Raw genomic sequence first — 19,052 nt, 5'->3', positions numbered from 1 at the left:
TTAGAGATGGATAAGGCCTGTACCACAAATATCTGACTGAATCTGAGGGGTTGCTGGCAGTGCACACAGACAGCTCTATAATTAGAGCTAAAAAATAAAATGTTACTGGAATGCAAGCAGGTTTATATTACACTGGAAGATGACTTCTTATCTAGCATAACAAATCTGGCTATAGAGATACTGAGGACCTGATTAAAATATGATATTCAGATGCTGGAGAAAGAAAATCAAAGGAAATGGGTCTTTTGACTCTCTCTTCTGAACAATGGGGGAAAATTTGTTGCTTTTCTTCTTTAATTCTCACATTCTTCTGCTTTAAAGCTAGTTTTGCACTATTGTACTGAATTTAGAAGTTTCCATGTGAGAAAATACTTGACACATTCAGGAAATTTAGCTGGGGGAGTCTCAGAATAGTTTGTTAAGAATAAGATGCTGTATTTTATTAGGTTTATCAGGATCTATGGTAGGGAAGGGGCTGAACAGCAACAATATATAAGTGACAAATACTCTTTGTTACACATGATGTGGTTGCTTACTTCACTATAAATTGTGTGCAGAAGGTTACTATTTGTGAGTGCTGGTGTTCTGACCCCTGTGGAACTGATCATATAATTCTCTGAATAACACCTTTCTTTCCTACATTCAAATTTTCAGAGGTGTATTTTACTGTGTCTGAAATATCTCCCCTACTTTTGTTTTTATTTCACCACTTTTTCTCCACTTTCCTTCATAGTGGAGGAAAGATAAAATCCAGAAGTGTAGTGCTTCTTTTTGAAGCAGACAGAAAATGGTATATTGACCCTTGTAAGCCATTTGCTATTCTCCTCTCCCTCTCTCCACCAAGCCCTAGATAGCATTCCTTTGTACACAGGGACAGAGTGCAAAGAGAGAGCAAAACGCTTGACATGTGGAAGCCAAAGAGCTAAACTCATCAGCCACTGATGGAAGAAAAAAATACAGTGATTCCCATGGGTGTCTCTACCGCAGTGACTCAAAGACTCCCTGTCACCAACGCCCAGTGTCTCCTCACTCTGTGGTTGATCATCCCATTGGGTGCTGCATTACAGAATGAGCCTGTGTAGTTAAGGAACATGCTTTGCCTGTATTGCACCCCATTAGCTCACCTCTAAAACAAAAACTGTGTCATCAGGATCACTTGAAGAGAATGGTATTTGTGGCCTTTGATTATTTTAATGTTGACATTCCTGCTTCTTCTCCTGGTTGCAGGTTCAAAGTTTTCTTCTGCACTTTTGGCAAGGGATGCCTCCTCATATGCTGCCAGTACTGGGTTCTTCAACTGTAGTGAATATAGTGGGAGTTTGTGACTCGATTCTGTACAAGGCAATTTCTGGAGTTTTGATGCCAACAGTACTACAAGCCTTACCTGACAGGTAACTGATCCCTTCTAGCTCAGCTGTCTTTGTTATATTTATTGTCTTCAAGAATGACACCAGTTCTCAGAGAGCTGCTTGCTGCCACCCATTTTCTGACTTTAAATCAGAGTGTCATTTGAAAGAGCTTACATGTTCCTGAAAAGATGTTTAGATTTTAACAAGACTTGTGTTATGAAAGACTTGGAGGGTTGAAGGGTTTTATGTGATGAAAGATACCACCTTCTTCTTGGTTTCTGGATGCTCAGCTAAACCAAATTCACTATTCCAATCCATATAGTAGATTTCAGGTGGTCTCTTCCTACCTGGTGTTCATGGGAGTCCAGGAATTCTTGTTCATAGAGGTAAAGCAGGGCAGAAAAATCCATTAATTCAAAGGGAGAATTTGCTTTTGAGAAGAAAACTCACCTTGCAGCTAATCTAAATACAATTTAACTGTATTTTTGCAGTTACGCATCGATAAGATAAAGAAAAAAGACAAGTAAAATCATTCCCCTCTGGTTTTACTTGTGTGCTCATCAGGAAGCCATCTTTTTCTAAATAGCCTTGTACACCTTTAATATCATTTGACTGATGTGTTCTTGGCTTGGAGTAATTTGTTAAGAATATTTCTCTAGGAGTTTTTTATTGGTACTGTGGTTTAGCCCTTAAGATTTTAAAGTGTCTCTAATCAAGGAAAATGTTTTCATGGTGTTGTTCTGCTCTTCTATGTGCATTTCATGATTGTTAAAGTGAAAGTATTTTACACAACACATCTGCTGTAAGCATAGGCTGTTCTTGATAAGACATGTACATTTTTACAGGCTTTGCCCCTCACCCCCCAAATCTATTTCATTGGAAGGATTAAACAGAACAGCAGTCCTTTTCTCAAGCTGCTTAGTTCTTTCATAGCAAATAAGGAGAGACTTGAGTGTGAATATAGACTTTTGTAATGCATATAAAGGGCCAGATTGTGGCTATTAAGCCATAGCCTGCACTGGAGGGGGTGAAGAAGGGTCTCATTGCAATGGAAGCTCCTGAAGGAAATCTTGCTGACTCAGCCAGAATCCTCTGAGATACTTCCTGGGAACAAATTCTGGCTATCTAGAAAAGTCACTTTTTAGTGAGCCCAGCAGTTGCCATCCATCCCCTGTTCTCTTTGGGTGTTTCTGTGGAGCAGAGCAGGCTGATGGCCGAGTTTATTTTATCACCTTGTTGTCCATGCAGTGTGCTAGGAGTACAAACAGAAAAAGCTTCCTAGTTGAAAGGGGGAAGTTCCTTGTATCCTTTCTCTCTCATTTGTGCATTTCTAGCATTGCTACAGGCAATGCAGCTTTGTCTATCAGAACCAGCTCTTAGGATCCTCTGCACAACACTTTGTGACAGTTCCTGGGAACTGTCATTTTTTACTGAGGATTCCAATGAGAAGGGCAGAATGAACTGCCTACCAAGTTTAACGGGAAAGGATAGAACTATCAGGAAACAGTAGCAAGAAAGAAGACAGAAATTTCACTTGTCTGGGAAAGTTGCATCCTGTGCAGGGCTAAGCAGGCAGGTCCTGCTCCACTTCTTGTTCCCCCACCTGTGTGGGCTTGGCCTGAAAATTCTTCCCTACCACCATCATCACTCACTAACCGGCTCTGACCTGCAGCAGAGTTGGTTGTTGCTCCACTTGAATATCCCCTTGTACATCTGTATAAATGTGGGCAATCCAAGCTTGATTTATTGTCTTCTTTAAACAGTTGTGAATTTGTATTTGTAGAGAGTGGGCATGATTTTATTTAAAATAAAAATACTGTTTGTAAGTATCAAAGCAATGCCATGCCATAGGGACATGGGAAGTTTTGAACATGGTGATAAATTTTGCTTTTCTTGCAAAAGTTGTCAGGAGTTTCAGAAGTTTTTCTTCATGCCTACAAACCAAAATATGTTAGCGACTCTGCATAACAATGAGTTGTAAATAAACGACTCATGGTCTTCACACGTTCAAAACTTTTATAGTACAATGCACAGAGCAAACGTGGTGTGATGTTGTGATTTCTTTTTTCAGTTTGACGCAGGTGATCCGAAAATTTGCAAAGCAACTGGATGAGTGGCTGAAAGTAGCTCTCCATGATTTACCAGAAAACCTACGAAATATCAAATTTGAGTGTATGTATTGCCCAGTCTCTCTGCTGTTAAACTGGGAAGGACAATGTTTATTTATCACAAATTAATTGGAAGTGAGACTAGTGTTCTTTGAGGAATTAAAACCTGTCGTCATTATAAATCTTGCATTCACTTAGAATCTCCACTTGTTCATGAGAACCAATCACATTTAGTGAAATGAGGCACCACTCAAAATGAGAATTTCTTTTCCTTTCTTGTGGATCCTGATAAGAAATTAACTTTGTTGATAGTAAGCAAACATTAAGGATGATATTAGGCAAATAAAATGATTAAACAAACCTTTAGGCTAGCAGAATTTGAATACAGCTTGAGGCCCTTGCTCAAAAAAGTGCCAGAGTTAGAAATGAAGGAGATCAAATTACCCTGTCACCACAGGAAAGGGCACTAGTCCTTTTCAAATGTGCTTTGTAGATGCCTGCAGTGCACATCACCTATTGATAAAGCCTGCTTTATTTCACAGCTCTCAATTCTTTGCCTTTCATGAGCACTAAATTCCACACCACAAAGTTAAAGGGGAAAAAAAAACCTAATTTAGGAGAAGGATTAACTATTTTGATCAGCGTGGAAAATTAGGTGTATATGTTTCTGAGAACAGCCAGGATGGTAGTTGGAACAACTAATTTCAGGGTGGTTTGAACTGTTTACTAATTTGTTTTAAAAATTAAACAAAGTCTGAACTGAAAATATGCTTTACCACATCTTTTTTCAGTTCAAAAATATCAAGAACCTTCAACAGCAAAATCTTTGCCAATCTTACAGACAGACAGAAAGAGATGGACAATGCACTCTCTCTAGTCATTCTCAATCTGTATTTTTTAACTGCCTTTATCTACAGTATAGAGGGAAAGCTCACTCTATGACCACATCTAGCATCTCTTTGGATAGATCTGCAAATCTGGTCCTTTTGATAAAAGGAAAATATTGTGTGCAGCCTGCCTTTTACATGAGCCTATGTTGCTTCTGCAGCTGTTTCCTCCTCATCGGAATTTGTGATAGGGTACACAACCAGTGGAAGTACTGACAAGAGGAACTGCAAGCTTTGGTCATTCTTGCAATTCCCAAGCCACTGATTTCAGATAAAGAAATGTACAATACAACATTTTAAAAGCTCATTTTCCAAAGATAGGAAATATCTTAATACAAGGTCCATATCACTTGCAAAGAGTTAAATTGGGAACAGAGGACTGGCAAGTACCTCCTGGACCATTTCAGACCATAATGTATTAGTATATCATGAAATTGCTTTCAGAAACTTTGATCAAATTCTACCTGAAACTGGATCAGAGTTTAGCCCCTACTAGTCCAGTCAAAAGACTCCTCCAAAACTTAATTGCATGAAGATTTAGCAACCTTTTCTCATTTCCACACATAATGTAGCCATTGTTATTTTATGTGCACTTATTTACACCAACATTTTTCTTTCTGTTAAAAAGTTCTTGCTGTTCTCCAGTTCCTTTGTAGCAAGAGAAAATTTGCTATGCTGAACAAGCAAAGCTTTTCCATTGTCCTCTGTTTCTCTTGTCATGTCATTATTCACAGCATCTATAAAAAATTGCTTGTAATATGCCTCTGTAAAATTTATTGAGCATCCAGATTTAAGGGTTTAGGTCAAGGTTTAAATTAAGTTAAAACTGTGCTAGTTGAGTGCATTTCATGTAGCCACAATTTTTTAGAGGAAACTGGATATATATTTTTTGTTGCAGTTTAATTTAATACTTTCTGGAGTAATTATCCTTATTTTGCCCAGTATGTAAATATGTATCTCTTCTTTCCTGCAGTGTCCAGAAGATTCTCACAAATACTACGGCGACAGACATCCCTAAATCATCTCTGCCAAGTAAGTATTTCAGTTACCCAGGCTTGATGAATACCATTTTTACTTACTTTTCAAATAATTTTATGACTTGACAAGGTTGGACTTTATTCAAAGGAGGAAATCACATCAGCAGTTTGTCTCTAATATTTGTTGTGGCCACCTCTACAAAAGCAAAAAGTAATCACTGAAAAAAGGCTTTTCTAGACAACTGGCAACCCCTGATCATTAAATTCAGCAGGGTACTTTCATGAAACAAAATTATTACTTGATTTAAATAGACGGTTCATTTCCAGGAAATAAATGAGAGACATTCCATTGATTACAGAGCTGCCTGTATTAGACCAGTTGCAAAGAAAGAAAAATTTCTACATGCCCAACAATACATTCCAAGTTTAATTTTATATTATAAATAAAATGCAAATTAGTAAAAGGGAAAACAGCTGAACTGGGTTTTAAATAGACTTGTTCTTGTAATCACAGCAAGTGAATATAGAAGCTGCTCCAACATGTTTGGTTTTCACCAGTTTACATCAGAATTATCTGTAAAAAGTCATGAAGCCAGATTCTGTGTAGTATAAAAAGGGATATAATGCATTGAATTAATTAATGTTTCATGCATGTTTTGGAGGGGATAGGTTTTTTTTCCCCTGTCACCTAAAAGCTCCACTTTTGGAAGGTGTATCCAAAACCCCATGTTAACCCTGTGAGGGTTGAAGCCCACAGAAAGAAGCTCTAGGGAAATAAAAAAGACTCCTGCGAGGAATTTTTGGTAGGTTTCTTCTGCCATTATTTCAGTGGTGGAGACAGAGACACCTGTGCTACCTTTCCCCAAATACCATAGATCATCACTGTACCCTGGAGGTCCATAGCCATTCAGAGGAAATCAAGATAAAGAAACCACAACCTTCTGCATCAAACCTGGGATCCCTGGGATCAAATCTCTTAGGTGAAGAACTCTTAAAGTGCACCACTCCCTTGGGGATGTTTATAAACTTGGTGTGTTATTATCTCTGCTTAACTGACAGAGATGTGTGCACATGACAATGGCATTGTGTCACTTCCTTTACTCTCAGTCCACCCTCCCCATTACCAACAGCAGATCCCTGTCTCAACCAGCCAAGACATGGACCTGATGAGGAGGCCAAGGAGCTTTAGCCTTTTCATGTGGCTGAGAGAAGAATGAGAGTCTTCATAGACTGGGAAAGGGGAGGGTGCAAACCTGAGTGGGGTTTGTTTGGTATTGGTTTGATTGGTTTTTTTTTTTATTGCTGCTTTGTTTTTTTTAACTGAAATCTGAAATGAAAACCAGCAGAGCTGTTCGAGATTGAAGAGTCTAGCAATGGCAGCATCAGATTAGCGTTGCTCACTAGGGTTTGTGGTGGATGCAGTCAAAATACTTGCAGTTGATTAAAGTAGGCAAAATGACTGAAGAGTTCTGTTGTTAGAGGGCCCTGTAATATCTATAAGACATCAATTTGGTGGGTGGGGGTCCATGAGGAGAATCAACTTAGTGAGCCCGACTAAGGAAGCGTAAAAGGGGATAAAGCCTACTTTTTAACCTAATAAAGCATGAACTAATGAATAGATTTGATTGGATTACAGGCATCAAGAACAGTGATCCACAGTGCAGACATCACATTTCAAATGCTGGAAGACTGGAGGAATGTGGATCTGAATAGCATTACCAAACAAACCCTCTATACTATGGAGGACTCACGGGAGGAACACAGAAAGCTCATCATACAATGTAAGAGCAGAATCTTCAAGTAAAGCCAGGTGAACTTGGCTTCCTGCTGCAAACAAAGCTCAGAGAAAGCAATGCTCATTTTGAAGCCATTGGTTTGCTGGAGGCTCAAGATAAATATAGAGACAATTACCAAAATGTAAGGCAAAGCCCTGTCAAAGTCTTACATTTTGGGGCACAGATCTGGGCACCATTCCTTGATGTGTTCCTTTCTAGTACCCAGAACGGCCAATGGCACAAAACTTGCACCCAAATTCAGGAGGTTTTTCTCCATGAACCTGAGCAAACAAAATCTATGAGTTAATCATTGAACGTATTAAAGTCCAATCTTTCCTGCTGTAGAATTGCAGGAGAATTGTCATTTGAATGGCTTTGACACTTAAGTGGCTGTGTATTTGAGTCCCTTGTAAACTTGTTTATAAAAAGCTCCTTTTCACACAGTGTTCAAGAGCATTTGCTGGGACAAGCTTTCACCCTGAACTGTTATGACTGAATAGAAGTCCCATATCAGACAAGCTCATTGGATAATTTAGCTTCTATCTAGTATAGTGAAGGGTATGGACTGGAGAGTGACTTTGGAGATATTGGCAAATTGGTTTTACATTTAAAAATCTTTTGCAAATACAAAATATTCCTTCCATCATGCAGCAAGTGTTGCATAGTTAAAAGCACAGGTGTAACCAGAAGCGCACTGAGTTTTGTTGTTTTGAGGCAACAGAGCTTTGTCTCTAACATCCTTCACATAACCTCACTTCCTGTGAACCTACCTGTTTTATTGCCATCTCTCTCCTGAAGAGGACCAGTCATCTTTTATCCAGAATCTGCCTGAACAGGGCATAACCCAGGCAACCACTTGTGGGAGCCCAGCAAGGGCAGGTTTTCTAGTGAGGTAACTCTTTCAGGGAGTGGCTGGGAAGACAAGGGGTGACACCTTCACATGTACCCTGGACCCTACAAAGTTGACTTTGGCCGTCATCCCACTGTGTTAACACTTGAATTCTTCTCCTTTGTTCAGGGATGGGCCTTGCATTCTCTGCTAGCTCGTTTTCCAGGGAGAGGTTCTTGGTATTCTTTACTCTTTTTCTTAACCCTTGATTCATTTCATGGCCCTGTTCCCTTTTGAGGAGATAGGTACTTGTCATGGCAGCAAAGGAGGTAGCATACGGTGAGACTGAAGTCCAGAAGCTGAGTAAATCCTTCTGTCATCTGTTAAGTTTTCAAGATCTATGCAGCATCCTACCACTGGCCAAAAAGAGTTTTCAAAGTTACACTCCCTAGTAGCAGCAACATTTTTGGCTGCCATTCAGAACATCCTTAAGGTTTAAGGAATCTTCTTGTGTACGTGCTATGAGCGTAATAAAACCAAAAAGAATTTTCCTTAATGCTGTTGGATTTGTGCAAGTTTTTCCATATTTTAGACCTATATAGTCCAAAGAGAAGTTAGTCAGAAATGGTAAGCTAATAGCTCATGAGATGAGATGTCAATGACGTGTTCAGATAAGTAAAGAGAATATTCCAGAACTTAGATTTTTCCCCTCATGTTTGCTGATTGTTCTGCTTGACCGAAGATTTTTTCATTATGCCTTGTATGACTTATATGGCATCGATTTAAGGCCTGTTTTCATACTCTTGTTACTAATAATTAAGGAAGTACAATTTCAGCTACTATAACTAGAGGAAAAAAGCCCCATGTTTATAAGCCTATAAACAAACTTAGAAACAGAGAAAAATCATTGGGTATAAGAGAAACTCTTTCCTGTTGTGCTGGACTACCTACCTCTGACATGATTTCTGCTTTGTTTCCTTCATTCTCAGATCCTGTTGAGGTATTTTAAACAATCACTAAAGGCTAAACATCTAATTTTCTCAAATAGGTCGTTGTACACGGTTGCATTGCTCCAGCAGCAAAGCAGGCAACTGATTTGTTTTTCTGCTCTTGCTCCCCTCTTTGCACAGCATATGAATTACTTCATCTGTTGTATCAGGCAGTTTTTGTCCAGCCAAATATTCAGGTAAGGAGACAACATTTAGATTTCTCTGTGATCCTGTTCTGAATAAAGGGAGGTTGCCCATTCAATAAAAGAATGAAAGAAGATATGGGTGGCCCAAACATCATTTCTCTTCTTCCTCAGCTAATGTTTCTGGTAACTCAGCCTTTCCAAGTCTCAGTTAAACAAAGTTGTAGTCAGGTGTTTAGCAAATGCATTTCTGCTTATCTTCCTGATCCAACAGAATCAGGGAGGTTGTTCTTTGCAGTATTTTTGGATAGCCTCTCTGGTTCATTTCCTTAGCTATCATCTCTATGCTTTTCCTCCTCCACCCCCTTCATTCTCTTTCCTATGGAGTGAAATTCCTTTCTTCTGTTATTTATAATTAGTTGTAAATGGAATTGCTTAGCACATTGAAATCATCTTGTAACACAGCAGGTAGAAGTATCTTTCTTCTTGACCGACTGGGCCTTTTATCTTAGCTGAGTTGAAGAATTAGCTTTTTGAGGTGTCAAAGCACACGATTCTTTGTCTTCCAGCCATTGGTTCCCATATGTAAATGAGACTTGAAGTTTTAAGGACTGCAGTTGAATGACTTTTTAACTTTTTGTGTTAAAATATTAATATGTGTGCTTGGAAAAGATCAAAAAGTATATAAGTTGCTTTTTGCAACTCTTCTTCATAGTAAGTAGAGTATTTCTGCTAGCAATTATTAGCTGGTAGTATTTCTGATAGCAAATTGTTTTGAAGAAGTTTATGGACATTCTCTGTGTGTGTGCCTGGCATTGCAAATAGATGATTTGCAGCAGTTAAATCATGTTTTTGCAACTAAAGCATTATACAGTTGAGCGCCCTATCAACAATACTCATTCACTTGGTGCCTAGAAGATTCTTTATGCATTTCTAAGTCAATTTCATGCATGACATTTTTTCGTCACTGGGGTCAAGGCCTAGTTTCTTACTCTTCATAGAGAACACCATAAACATTTCACTTCTGGGCACACCAGACAACTTAAATAAAAACACTAATTTAAAAAAATAAGTTCTGATTAGCTTGCATTAAAAAAAACTTTCAATGACTGCATCACTTTCAGTAGAAACAAAATTAAGAGTCCCAGTAACTTTTTGGGTCAGCACCATGGAAGATGCATTTGTTTCAGTTAAACAATCTATTATAAAAAACACAGTAAACTTGTGATTCTTTTGGTAGCCTTTTGTGATTTGTTTTTCTTTTGTTTGAAACAGAATCCAAGTTCTAAGGTGGGCTTTTTTTTTGGTTTTGTTTTGTGTGCCAGTGTATCAGGAGTTTGATCACCTTTTGGAGGAGCAGTCCCCCATTGAGTCGTACATTGAGTGGCTGGATTCCATGGTGGACAGATGTGTTGTAAAGGTTGGTAAGGAGTGATGTGCATTATGATCTCTAGTCAGGTAATACATTTTTAGAAAAAGTAAAAATAATAATACTTAAAAAAGGAGTTGGTAATGAGCAGGATTAAAGCAGTAGTGGGCAAAATCTCACCGGTTTTCATGGAGAATTGCTCACATTCAGGATTTTGCTTTATTCTGCTCTTGCTTATTTTATTCCAAAAGATGGTATTGAAAAATGAACAGGTTTGAGGTTTCCAATCAAATCAATATTTCCAGGGATATGGAGAGATGAATTCAGAGTCAGAGTCATCCTAGTGGTATAGTGCAAAGAAAAACATAATCTGGCCTTTTAAGATTTTAATGAAAAGGATATTTAAGCTAGCTAATTCATTTATATACAACCACATGTAAGGATAAAAGTCTACATTACCATTCAGTGAAGGACACATTTGTGTTCCTTTTGAGCTGATATGGAATACCAAAGAATTGTATTTTATTTTCATTAAAATACATGCAGAAACCTGCTAACAAAGCTTTAAAACATATTTTCAAAAGTGATCTAGCATCACCATAATTTAACATAGAGTATGAAAATGTATAACTGACTATTTTAACTTCTGTTACTTCTTTGTATTAGGATGTTCTGTTAGAGTTTCAACTCTTCATTCCAGTTGTTAGGGCTCTGAATTAAAACTAAAACAAACCAAAATATGCTGCCTCTCTCTCTGCTGCAAAATAGCCATATAGGAAACAAATAATTCTCCAGATTACTTGAAATACTTTGATTGTTTTGGGGAACTTTTCTTCTAGTCAGTGGAATGCAATTTGAAATTCAGGTCAGAGCTGTTAATTTTAACGAAGAACTTGACATGAATTCTAATAAATGAATTTTAGTAGCTGATTGAGCGAATCTAATATTTTAACTCACATATGGCTATAATAAATACATTTTTGAAAAGTTAATGCCTAAAGAGGGCTTTTTGGAAAGTATTTTTCGTAGTTAAATTTACTGATTGAATTCACAAAAAAAAAAAGTAGAAGGAACAAAAAACTTTATATTCAATATTAAACCTCATTTGAAATGGTAATATAAATTTGCAGTGTAGATCAAAGATTATTGATTATAAATAGCTTCCTTGACTAGGAAGCAAGAAAGGACATGTTAGTAATTAGGTTAAGATGAAGATCAGAGTCTTTTTTTTACAGTCCTTTTATCATGTGTAAGGGGGATCCAGTCTTGAATAATACTTTACTGTTTCCTCTTTCTGAAGGTTGTCCATCGTTATAAGTTGGTTTTCTGTCTAAGGCCGTTTTGAGTTTGGGTTTTCTAATTTGTAGTGTATATTTTAATATGAAAATGGTGGTAATTAGTTTTTCTGTATAAAAAGAGAAGGTGGATATATGCATCATTCAGCTGTATTACTGTAGAAATAAAAGTTTCTCCATGTCAGACATATACCTCTTCTTGCAGGTAGCTGCCAAGAGACAAGGCTCTTTGAAGAAAGTAGCTCAGCAGTTTCTCCTGATGTGGTCCTGTTTTGGCACTCGAGTGATCCGGGACATGACTTTGCACAGCGCACCCAGCTTTGGTACTTGGATTTTGTTGCAATAATTGCATGCCACAGTCAAAAAAATCTATATGTTAGCTTGAAATGTACATTTTAAGTGAAAACGTAACCAGTTTTCACATGTCCAGTGCTCTACTAAAAAATAGGTTGGGGCTATTGACATTTGTAAATAATGCTTAGACAGATGTTTGTCTGCAAGCTGGAGCCAGGGGAGCTGAAATCGTTGCTGCTTCCTCCTGTTTGCTGTTAGGAGCTGCAGGGATCAGTCACAGGGCAGCTGGGGGAGTCCATTACAGGAGCATTCCCTAATGCTCTTCAGTGCAAAGTGAGCCTGCTTGCCCAAACCACTCTGGCCACGTGTTGTGCCAAGAGAGATGACTTTGTGCTGAAGTGGATGAAAAGCTCTCCAGTGAAACACTTTGCCAGCTCTCCTCTTAAAGCACGTAGCATTTGAAACTGGTCTTTGCAAAGTGGGTGTGCTTCTACAACATGGAGAGAGTCTCTTCCATGTCTTAAGAAGTCAGCATGAAAAAATAGATTTTTACTTTTTAAATTAAAAATGTTGCTTTTCCACATTGTTTGAAAGGGGGCTTTGTCCTCAGATACAAAAAGTTCAGATTAAAATCAGTTAAAAGCAAGAATGACTCGACAGGTGTGCCATGAGTGTGAACATTTAGTCACTTGGGACCAGACTTTGTATGAGGGACGCTTTTCACAATTGCACATTTCCCTGAATATATTTCTATAAAGATCAGTAAAGAATTGTTTTATATGGGTATTCCATTGAACAACTGCTAGGTTTTCTGCTGGCTGAGCTTTGGTGTCCTTTATACTTTTAGAACCATCTAATAGTATAAATTTGGATACTGTCAGTGAGATACAAAATGATCTTTTAAATATATTTTATATATTTATAATACATGTAATATTTATTCATATAACATGTTTATATTTTAACCTGACACTACTTTTGTTTCCATTGTAAAAGAGTTTTCTAAACAGGTGTTAATGACATCAGGATAATTTTCAGCAAAAAGCACAAACCTGTTCAGGTGCAATGCTAGTGGAGGCACGAGGAGCCCTGAAGTTTTGAATATCAAAACCATATCTTTATCCTATCAGGCAGTAGCCTGAGTTATCCCTACACAAGTGTCATATATTTTATTTAGCCATGGGCATAAATTTATAATAATCTACCTTAATGATGTTATTCTTTCACTACAAAGTCATTTGGCATATTGTTTGTGAAATAGAGCTGAGCAATTTCCAAAAGAATAACCTCTAAATGTAAAAAGCTCAGAGCTAGATGGCAGAAACTTTTCTGCACCTAATTTATACAGTTCTTTCTAACTTTTCAGAATTATTTATCTATTAAGTGAGTTCTATGGAGAGAAAGAATCTACTGTTCTAAATATTTACATATAATATACCTTTGCTCTTAACTTAGATGAAAAGTTTTGCATTTTTACTGCATTGGGAACTGTTTCAGTGGAGTGATTTTTAATTTTTTTTCCACCTTAAACAATATGTAGATTCAGATTCTCATGGTGTAAATTTTTTTTAAGTGAAACAATGTGTTAGATGATTGGATCTTTACTATGTACAGGACAGTATATTTTTACCTTTGAAACAGATGATTCCATAAACTGATTGAAGGAAGTGGTAATACCTGGCATTGGAGTGACTGGCACAAAGATTTGATCTGCAAAGCTTTTAAGCATGGTGACATGAGCCAGTTGAAGCAATCTCTGGCAGAAAAAAAAGCTGCTCTATCTTTTGCTCCTTCTCTCTTTTTTCTCTTTCTGCCTCCCTCCCTCCCTGCCTCCCTCTTTCCTGCTTAGGCATATCAAAGGCACAGTTGGTGGCAATGTTTGGGTAATACACCCAGTGTATAAAGTAACTAATTAGTAATAGAAACTCCATTATTTTATCCAGATCTGGAAATCTCACTGTTGTTTTGCTACTTACATGTAATTGCTGTATCTCTTAATAGTTGCTGATGTGTACTGTGCCTTAGCTGGGCATTGTCATGGTTTCTGTTAACCCCTGAAAATTAGAGCCAAATGCTATTTATTGTTGTAACTACAGTCTCTTGAATGACTTCTTACCTTTTCCTAAAGAAGTGATTGATTTGCTGGCTCCAATTGGATCCATTTCTGTACTTAAATATAGACTTGAAGGAACCCAACAGTTTCATGTGAGAAACAGTAGCTTGCAAATACAGAATAAATTATGGTACATTGTGCTGAATAGCCATTCACTGTGAGGCTGAAATGTATGCCCTGATATCAGTTTCACTCTATTGCCTACATTTCATTCGAGTTACTCAAAAATATAAAATTATTGCATCCATTGCACTCAGTACCAAAACCTTGTTTATCTGGTGTCTTTCATGCAAATTCTGGGCTCAAAAACTCTATGCAGAGCTTAAAAATACACAGTGGGAGAAATAATAGGAGAGGAAGAGAGAAATTCAAAAGAGTGATGACAAGGGCACTGCAGTGTTTTTGAATGCTGCATTCAGTATTGCCAACCCCAAGTCTACAAAATAAAGCGTTAGACCCCCCCAAAAACAAAGACATTTTTTTAAATAGCAGATCTTGTTTGCTTGCTAGCAGTACAGTGTTTAGAGTTCACATTTCCAAATATTTTTTATGGAAATACAAGCAACTTTCCTTTTTTTTAAAATAAAGGGTGAGTTTGATGGAAAATAGTAAATACCCTGAGCTTTATACAACTATATGAAGTTTGCCAGCATTTGAGCCTGTTTTTCTTACCTTGAAGTTACTTCTCAATAGTAATAGAAACTTCCCACTGAAAAACTGTAAAGTCAAGAGAAGAGTGAACATTGTGTGGAGATTCTTGAAAATCTGGGCTTCAACTGGGGAAATCCTAGGTCAGTAACAGGATGCTCATGTCTGCGGTCTTCATTGCATTGCTAAATTGAATAGGACATCATTCAACAAGAATTTGACCCCAAAGGATTTTTAAAAACGAGTTCTCCACAGTAGTTAAGTGAACATCCCCACTTTTTACCCTTGAAAGTCTGTGGAAACCTGTTACCATTTTAATCTGCTTAGTCACATGGGACAAAAAAAGAACTGGATGCTTCAGGTTCACCAGCAGCCAGAGATTTCCTCCCCATAACAAAGGTGCTGCAGTCAGGTGTGTCCTGTCTCTGTGCTGCCTTGCCCAAGAGCACAGGGGCACATGTTCACCTCCCAGTGTGTCTGCCCAGCTCATATCAGTGACAACAAAACCATGCAGGCATGGAGAGAGAGAATGGAACACAGAGACCGTCGGGGTTACAAAGAAAAAGAATGTTCTCAGAGTCACTCTGAAAGCTGAACTGCCATCTAGAATTGAATAAGTGTATTGGGTCTTTCAAACCACTTCTGCCCTACAGCAGCATGCTTGAATACAGTAGTTGGAGTAGGGGTAGCTGCGCTTCATTTTGGTAAAAGCTAATATCTCAAGATAAACCTAACTTTCCTGTGAAGAAACCAGTCATTATGAAATTCAATTGAATTTGAAACTTGTTTAATCTTTTCCCCATGAAAGTATTTCTCCTCAAATGCAATAATGGAATTTCCAAAGGAATACCTCCAACATGAGGTATTTGGGGGGGGGTTTTGTCTTGCAATATTTGATCTCTGTTTCTATCTCAGATGATAACTTTTCTCTTATTTAAGCTCGCTGCTGGATGAGCTGTTATTTTAACCTCTCTGTACTTTACTTGTCAGAGTTATTTAGTCACTTAAATGAACATGTGTTAAATACTCTGTGCAAGTCTAAACGAATAAAAGAGCTTTAAAAAACCAAGCCCATTGTATGATAAAGTCCTGTCTGGAACTATTACAGGTACTTAATGTGATGAAGTCTATTGCATAAATTGAACAAACTCCACCTTATTGATACTTGTCAGTGTCCCCCTGCAGATGGGTGTTAGTCCTTTCAGGGGGGCACTGCACAATGTCTCAACTCCAATGTTTTGCTTCTCTTACTTCCCCCCCCCAAATGTATCTGTGGTCTCTTATGCAACATTTTTCTTGTGATTTGTGATCTAGGGCAAACATTTCTTCACCATGTCTGATATGTTGCTTTATAAATTAGGGGAAGCAACTCACTTCCTTTCTGAGCAGGTAGTTCAGAAAATTCATACCAGGAAGTGTCACAAAGGCAGTCAGTTTGAGTTTCTACTTCTGACAGAAAATTATATATCCTTTAGACAGTAGGAAACAATTCTACTGTAGTGCAATTGGCAAAAAAATTCAGTGCTAATGTAGGACAAGAAGAATCCTTCAAGTGGCAGCTCTCAGCTAGGTAGTCTTTTAAACCACAACTGGTTATAGAAGCCAGTAGGAATGAGCAGTTTGCTACTCCCTGGTTTTACTTTGACCTTTCTTACCTTGAGTAAGAGAGATATTTCAGTACACTGAGGCAGTCTTATTCAGGGCTGTCTGTGCTGAGTACCGTAATAATTGGTTTAATGAGTGTATTGAGACAGTCAATGGCTTTTTTTGTTTGTTCACTTTATTACCAGGGTCTTTTCACCTTATTCACTTGATGTTCGATGACTATGTATTGTACCTGCTAGAATCACTCCATTGTCAGGAGAAAGCTAATGAGCTAATGAGGGCAATGAAGGGAGAAGGAAGCACAGGTGAGTATGTTCTTTTATTCATTATTTGTGGTTTTATTCCACTGGTTTCTCTACTTTTTATGTTAGGACATATCTATCCTTATCTAACCTGCTGAGGCTTATCCAGGAGCAAACTACTTCTATCATGATGTGAAATAAATTATTTGGGAGGCATCCCTGGTTAATACATTCTGAAAGAGAACTGCTTGCTTTACAGTGTCACTCTGGATGTCTGAAACCCCATTACTAAGCACTCACTTGGTGTTTCAGTAAGAAATTTTTGTACTGAACCTTTTATCTCAGTTAATCTTTCTAAGCCACCACTGAATTTCAATGGACTCAGTCTTAGTAAGTTCTTAGTAAGTAACTTAGTAAGTTCAGTGATATGAGTGGATTTGTACCAGTCTAAATAAGAGGAAGAGATAGCAGGAGTGAGAAAAGACAAATGGCAAAGCTGTTGGTTCTGGTACACTTCCATTTTGAGTGTCTGTACAGAAGGAGAGTCTAAGTCCTGCTCCAGTCCACACTGCCTTGCCAGAACAGAAGCAAGCAGAGATTGCTTTCAGTTTTTTCTGCTCTGGGCAACCCCTTGGAAGAGAGGTCCTCAGTGATCTTCCTTACTTCCATCTCCCATAAATTTTGGCACATTAAGCCTCTCTGTTGCCTCTGAAAGTTTCATTCTCCATTTTAGCTGTGGCTTAATTTACTACCTGGTAGATTTATGGGAAGAAAAACATTTAAGTGATTAGGGTACTATCTTCTGTATGGTTCAAGACTTGAATTTAATTCACTGCTCTGCCATAATCTCTTGGGGTTTTGACAAACAAGTCGCTTATTCTTGCATATTTTCCATATACCTTTAGCAGCTAAAACTGTCCAGAATGTCCTCCTTTTTTAGTCAACAAAGAAAGAAAATCATGGCCTAAAGCCACAGGAATGCTCTGGAGACTCCTGTTTCTTTCCTATGTCTCTAGAAGGTGTAGGAAGGCCTAACTCAGACTAGACTCCTAATTTTAGATATGTAATAGTACATTGTAGTACATTACATTAAGTACACTTAAACTGTCCATGCAGCAGTTTCCTGCCTATGCAACAAGAACAATTGCTCTTTCCTTTAAGAGGTCTTCTGAAGGTACAATGAAGGTTGTAATGGTGAATATTATAGAAGTACTTCTTTCAAACATTTGTGGTTCCTGCTCTGTAATTCTTGAAATACATACTACAGTACCTACCTGCTTGCATTATTTTTTCTTAGGTTTCTCAGTGTTCCTTGACTCTACCTTTAGCTATGTTTGATAGGTTTTCTCTCATTCTGCAGCAGAAATACGAGAAGAAATTATTCTGAGTGAACCAGCTGCTCCAACTCCCTCCCCAGTGCCATTCTCCCCAGCTAAATCTGCCACCTCTGTGGAAGTGCCCTCTGCCCCATCACCCATCAACAACCAGTCCCCAGAGTATGGTGGCATAACAGCTACTACAGGTAGGTTGGCTTCTGGCCGATAAATCTGCTTGAAGGTGCACTTGGTCTCCTAAAATTGAGCCTCAGAACATGATGTATTGGCTTGCAAGATAGGAGAAGCCTTCCCAAGCCAGAAATCTGTTCTCACTGTATCCACACATGATGTTCAGTCTACCAGGAAAAAGATCTAATGTTTGGATGTTTTATATGCCTGAAGGAAGCGTGCCAGATATTTCAAGTTTAGTGAGGTTTGCAAAATCCCAAATCACTAGTGGTTCTGCAATTCCTAGCTGATAAAGTGACAGATGGGTATCTTTCAACATATTAAACATCCAAATATTAAATTTGGATTAAATATTAAATAATATAAAATATTATATTTACATAGCTGTGCAAGTTTCTCTTGGGAATCTTTTACACATTGCTGATAACTTCCATCAATCGATGTTAGAGATTAGGAATTACATGTCTGAACCCTGTTCTCGGTGTTATACTCTATTATGGCAGCTGATAAGGTTGTTGCATTCTGGTGGGCCCACAAATTAAAAAAATCTGCACTTAAGGGACAGCTTAAACTTGTGGGTAGGATTGACAGAAAACAATAAGCATAAAACTAGCTCCTTGTTTGGGCTGCATAAATGGCCAACATCCTCTGTGCTCTAGAGCAAAACTCGTTACCTCTTGGATGTGAGCAGGACAGTCTGTCTGAATGATGAAAAGACAGTGGAATTTTGATTCCTATTTTAAAGTGTAGCAAAGGAAATTGCTACACTTTAAAGTAGGAATGCTGAAGATGTATTATACACACTTATAATTCATGGAAAGAAAGGCAGAAATGTGAGTGACTTTCAGAAGGCATTTCAGGCAGTGAAATTTCAGCTTCGCTGCTCCTCGCTGAATAGGATGTACAGTCAGAATGTGGAAACTA

The 19,052-nt window shown here is 38.0% G+C and overlaps 1 protein-coding gene across 5 annotated transcripts in view; it reads left to right on the top strand.

The window, feature by feature from the left end:
* Nucleotides 1–19,052, top strand: part of RFX4 (regulatory factor X4) — an 85,841-nt gene that overhangs the window by 49,598 nt on the left and 17,191 nt on the right. For 4 of the 5 annotated variants that reach the window (XM_072923458.1, XM_030263144.4, XM_012569179.5 and 1 more), the window contains exons 8-15: nt 1,228–1,391; nt 3,421–3,521; nt 5,318–5,376; nt 6,958–7,102; nt 10,383–10,477; nt 11,927–12,044; nt 16,567–16,686; nt 17,984–18,145. In XM_072923458.1, the coding sequence (XP_072779559.1) occupies nt 1,228–1,391; nt 3,421–3,521; nt 5,318–5,376; nt 6,958–7,102; nt 10,383–10,477; nt 11,927–12,044; nt 16,567–16,686; nt 17,984–18,145 (964 nt within the window). The remainder of the gene's footprint in view (nt 1–1,227; nt 1,392–3,420; nt 3,522–5,317; nt 5,377–6,957; nt 7,103–10,382; nt 10,478–11,926; nt 12,045–16,566; nt 16,687–17,983; nt 18,146–19,052) is intronic. The other variant, XM_030263143.4, reaches the window with a different exon arrangement.

The sequence above is a fragment of the Taeniopygia guttata genome, chromosome 1A (genome assembly GCF_048771995.1).
Source record: "Taeniopygia guttata chromosome 1A, bTaeGut7.mat, whole genome shotgun sequence".
Taxonomy (NCBI): Eukaryota; Metazoa; Chordata; class Aves; order Passeriformes; family Estrildidae; genus Taeniopygia; species Taeniopygia guttata.
Note: the sequence above shows the minus strand (reverse complement) of the source record. Positions and strands in the feature narration are given on the sequence as shown.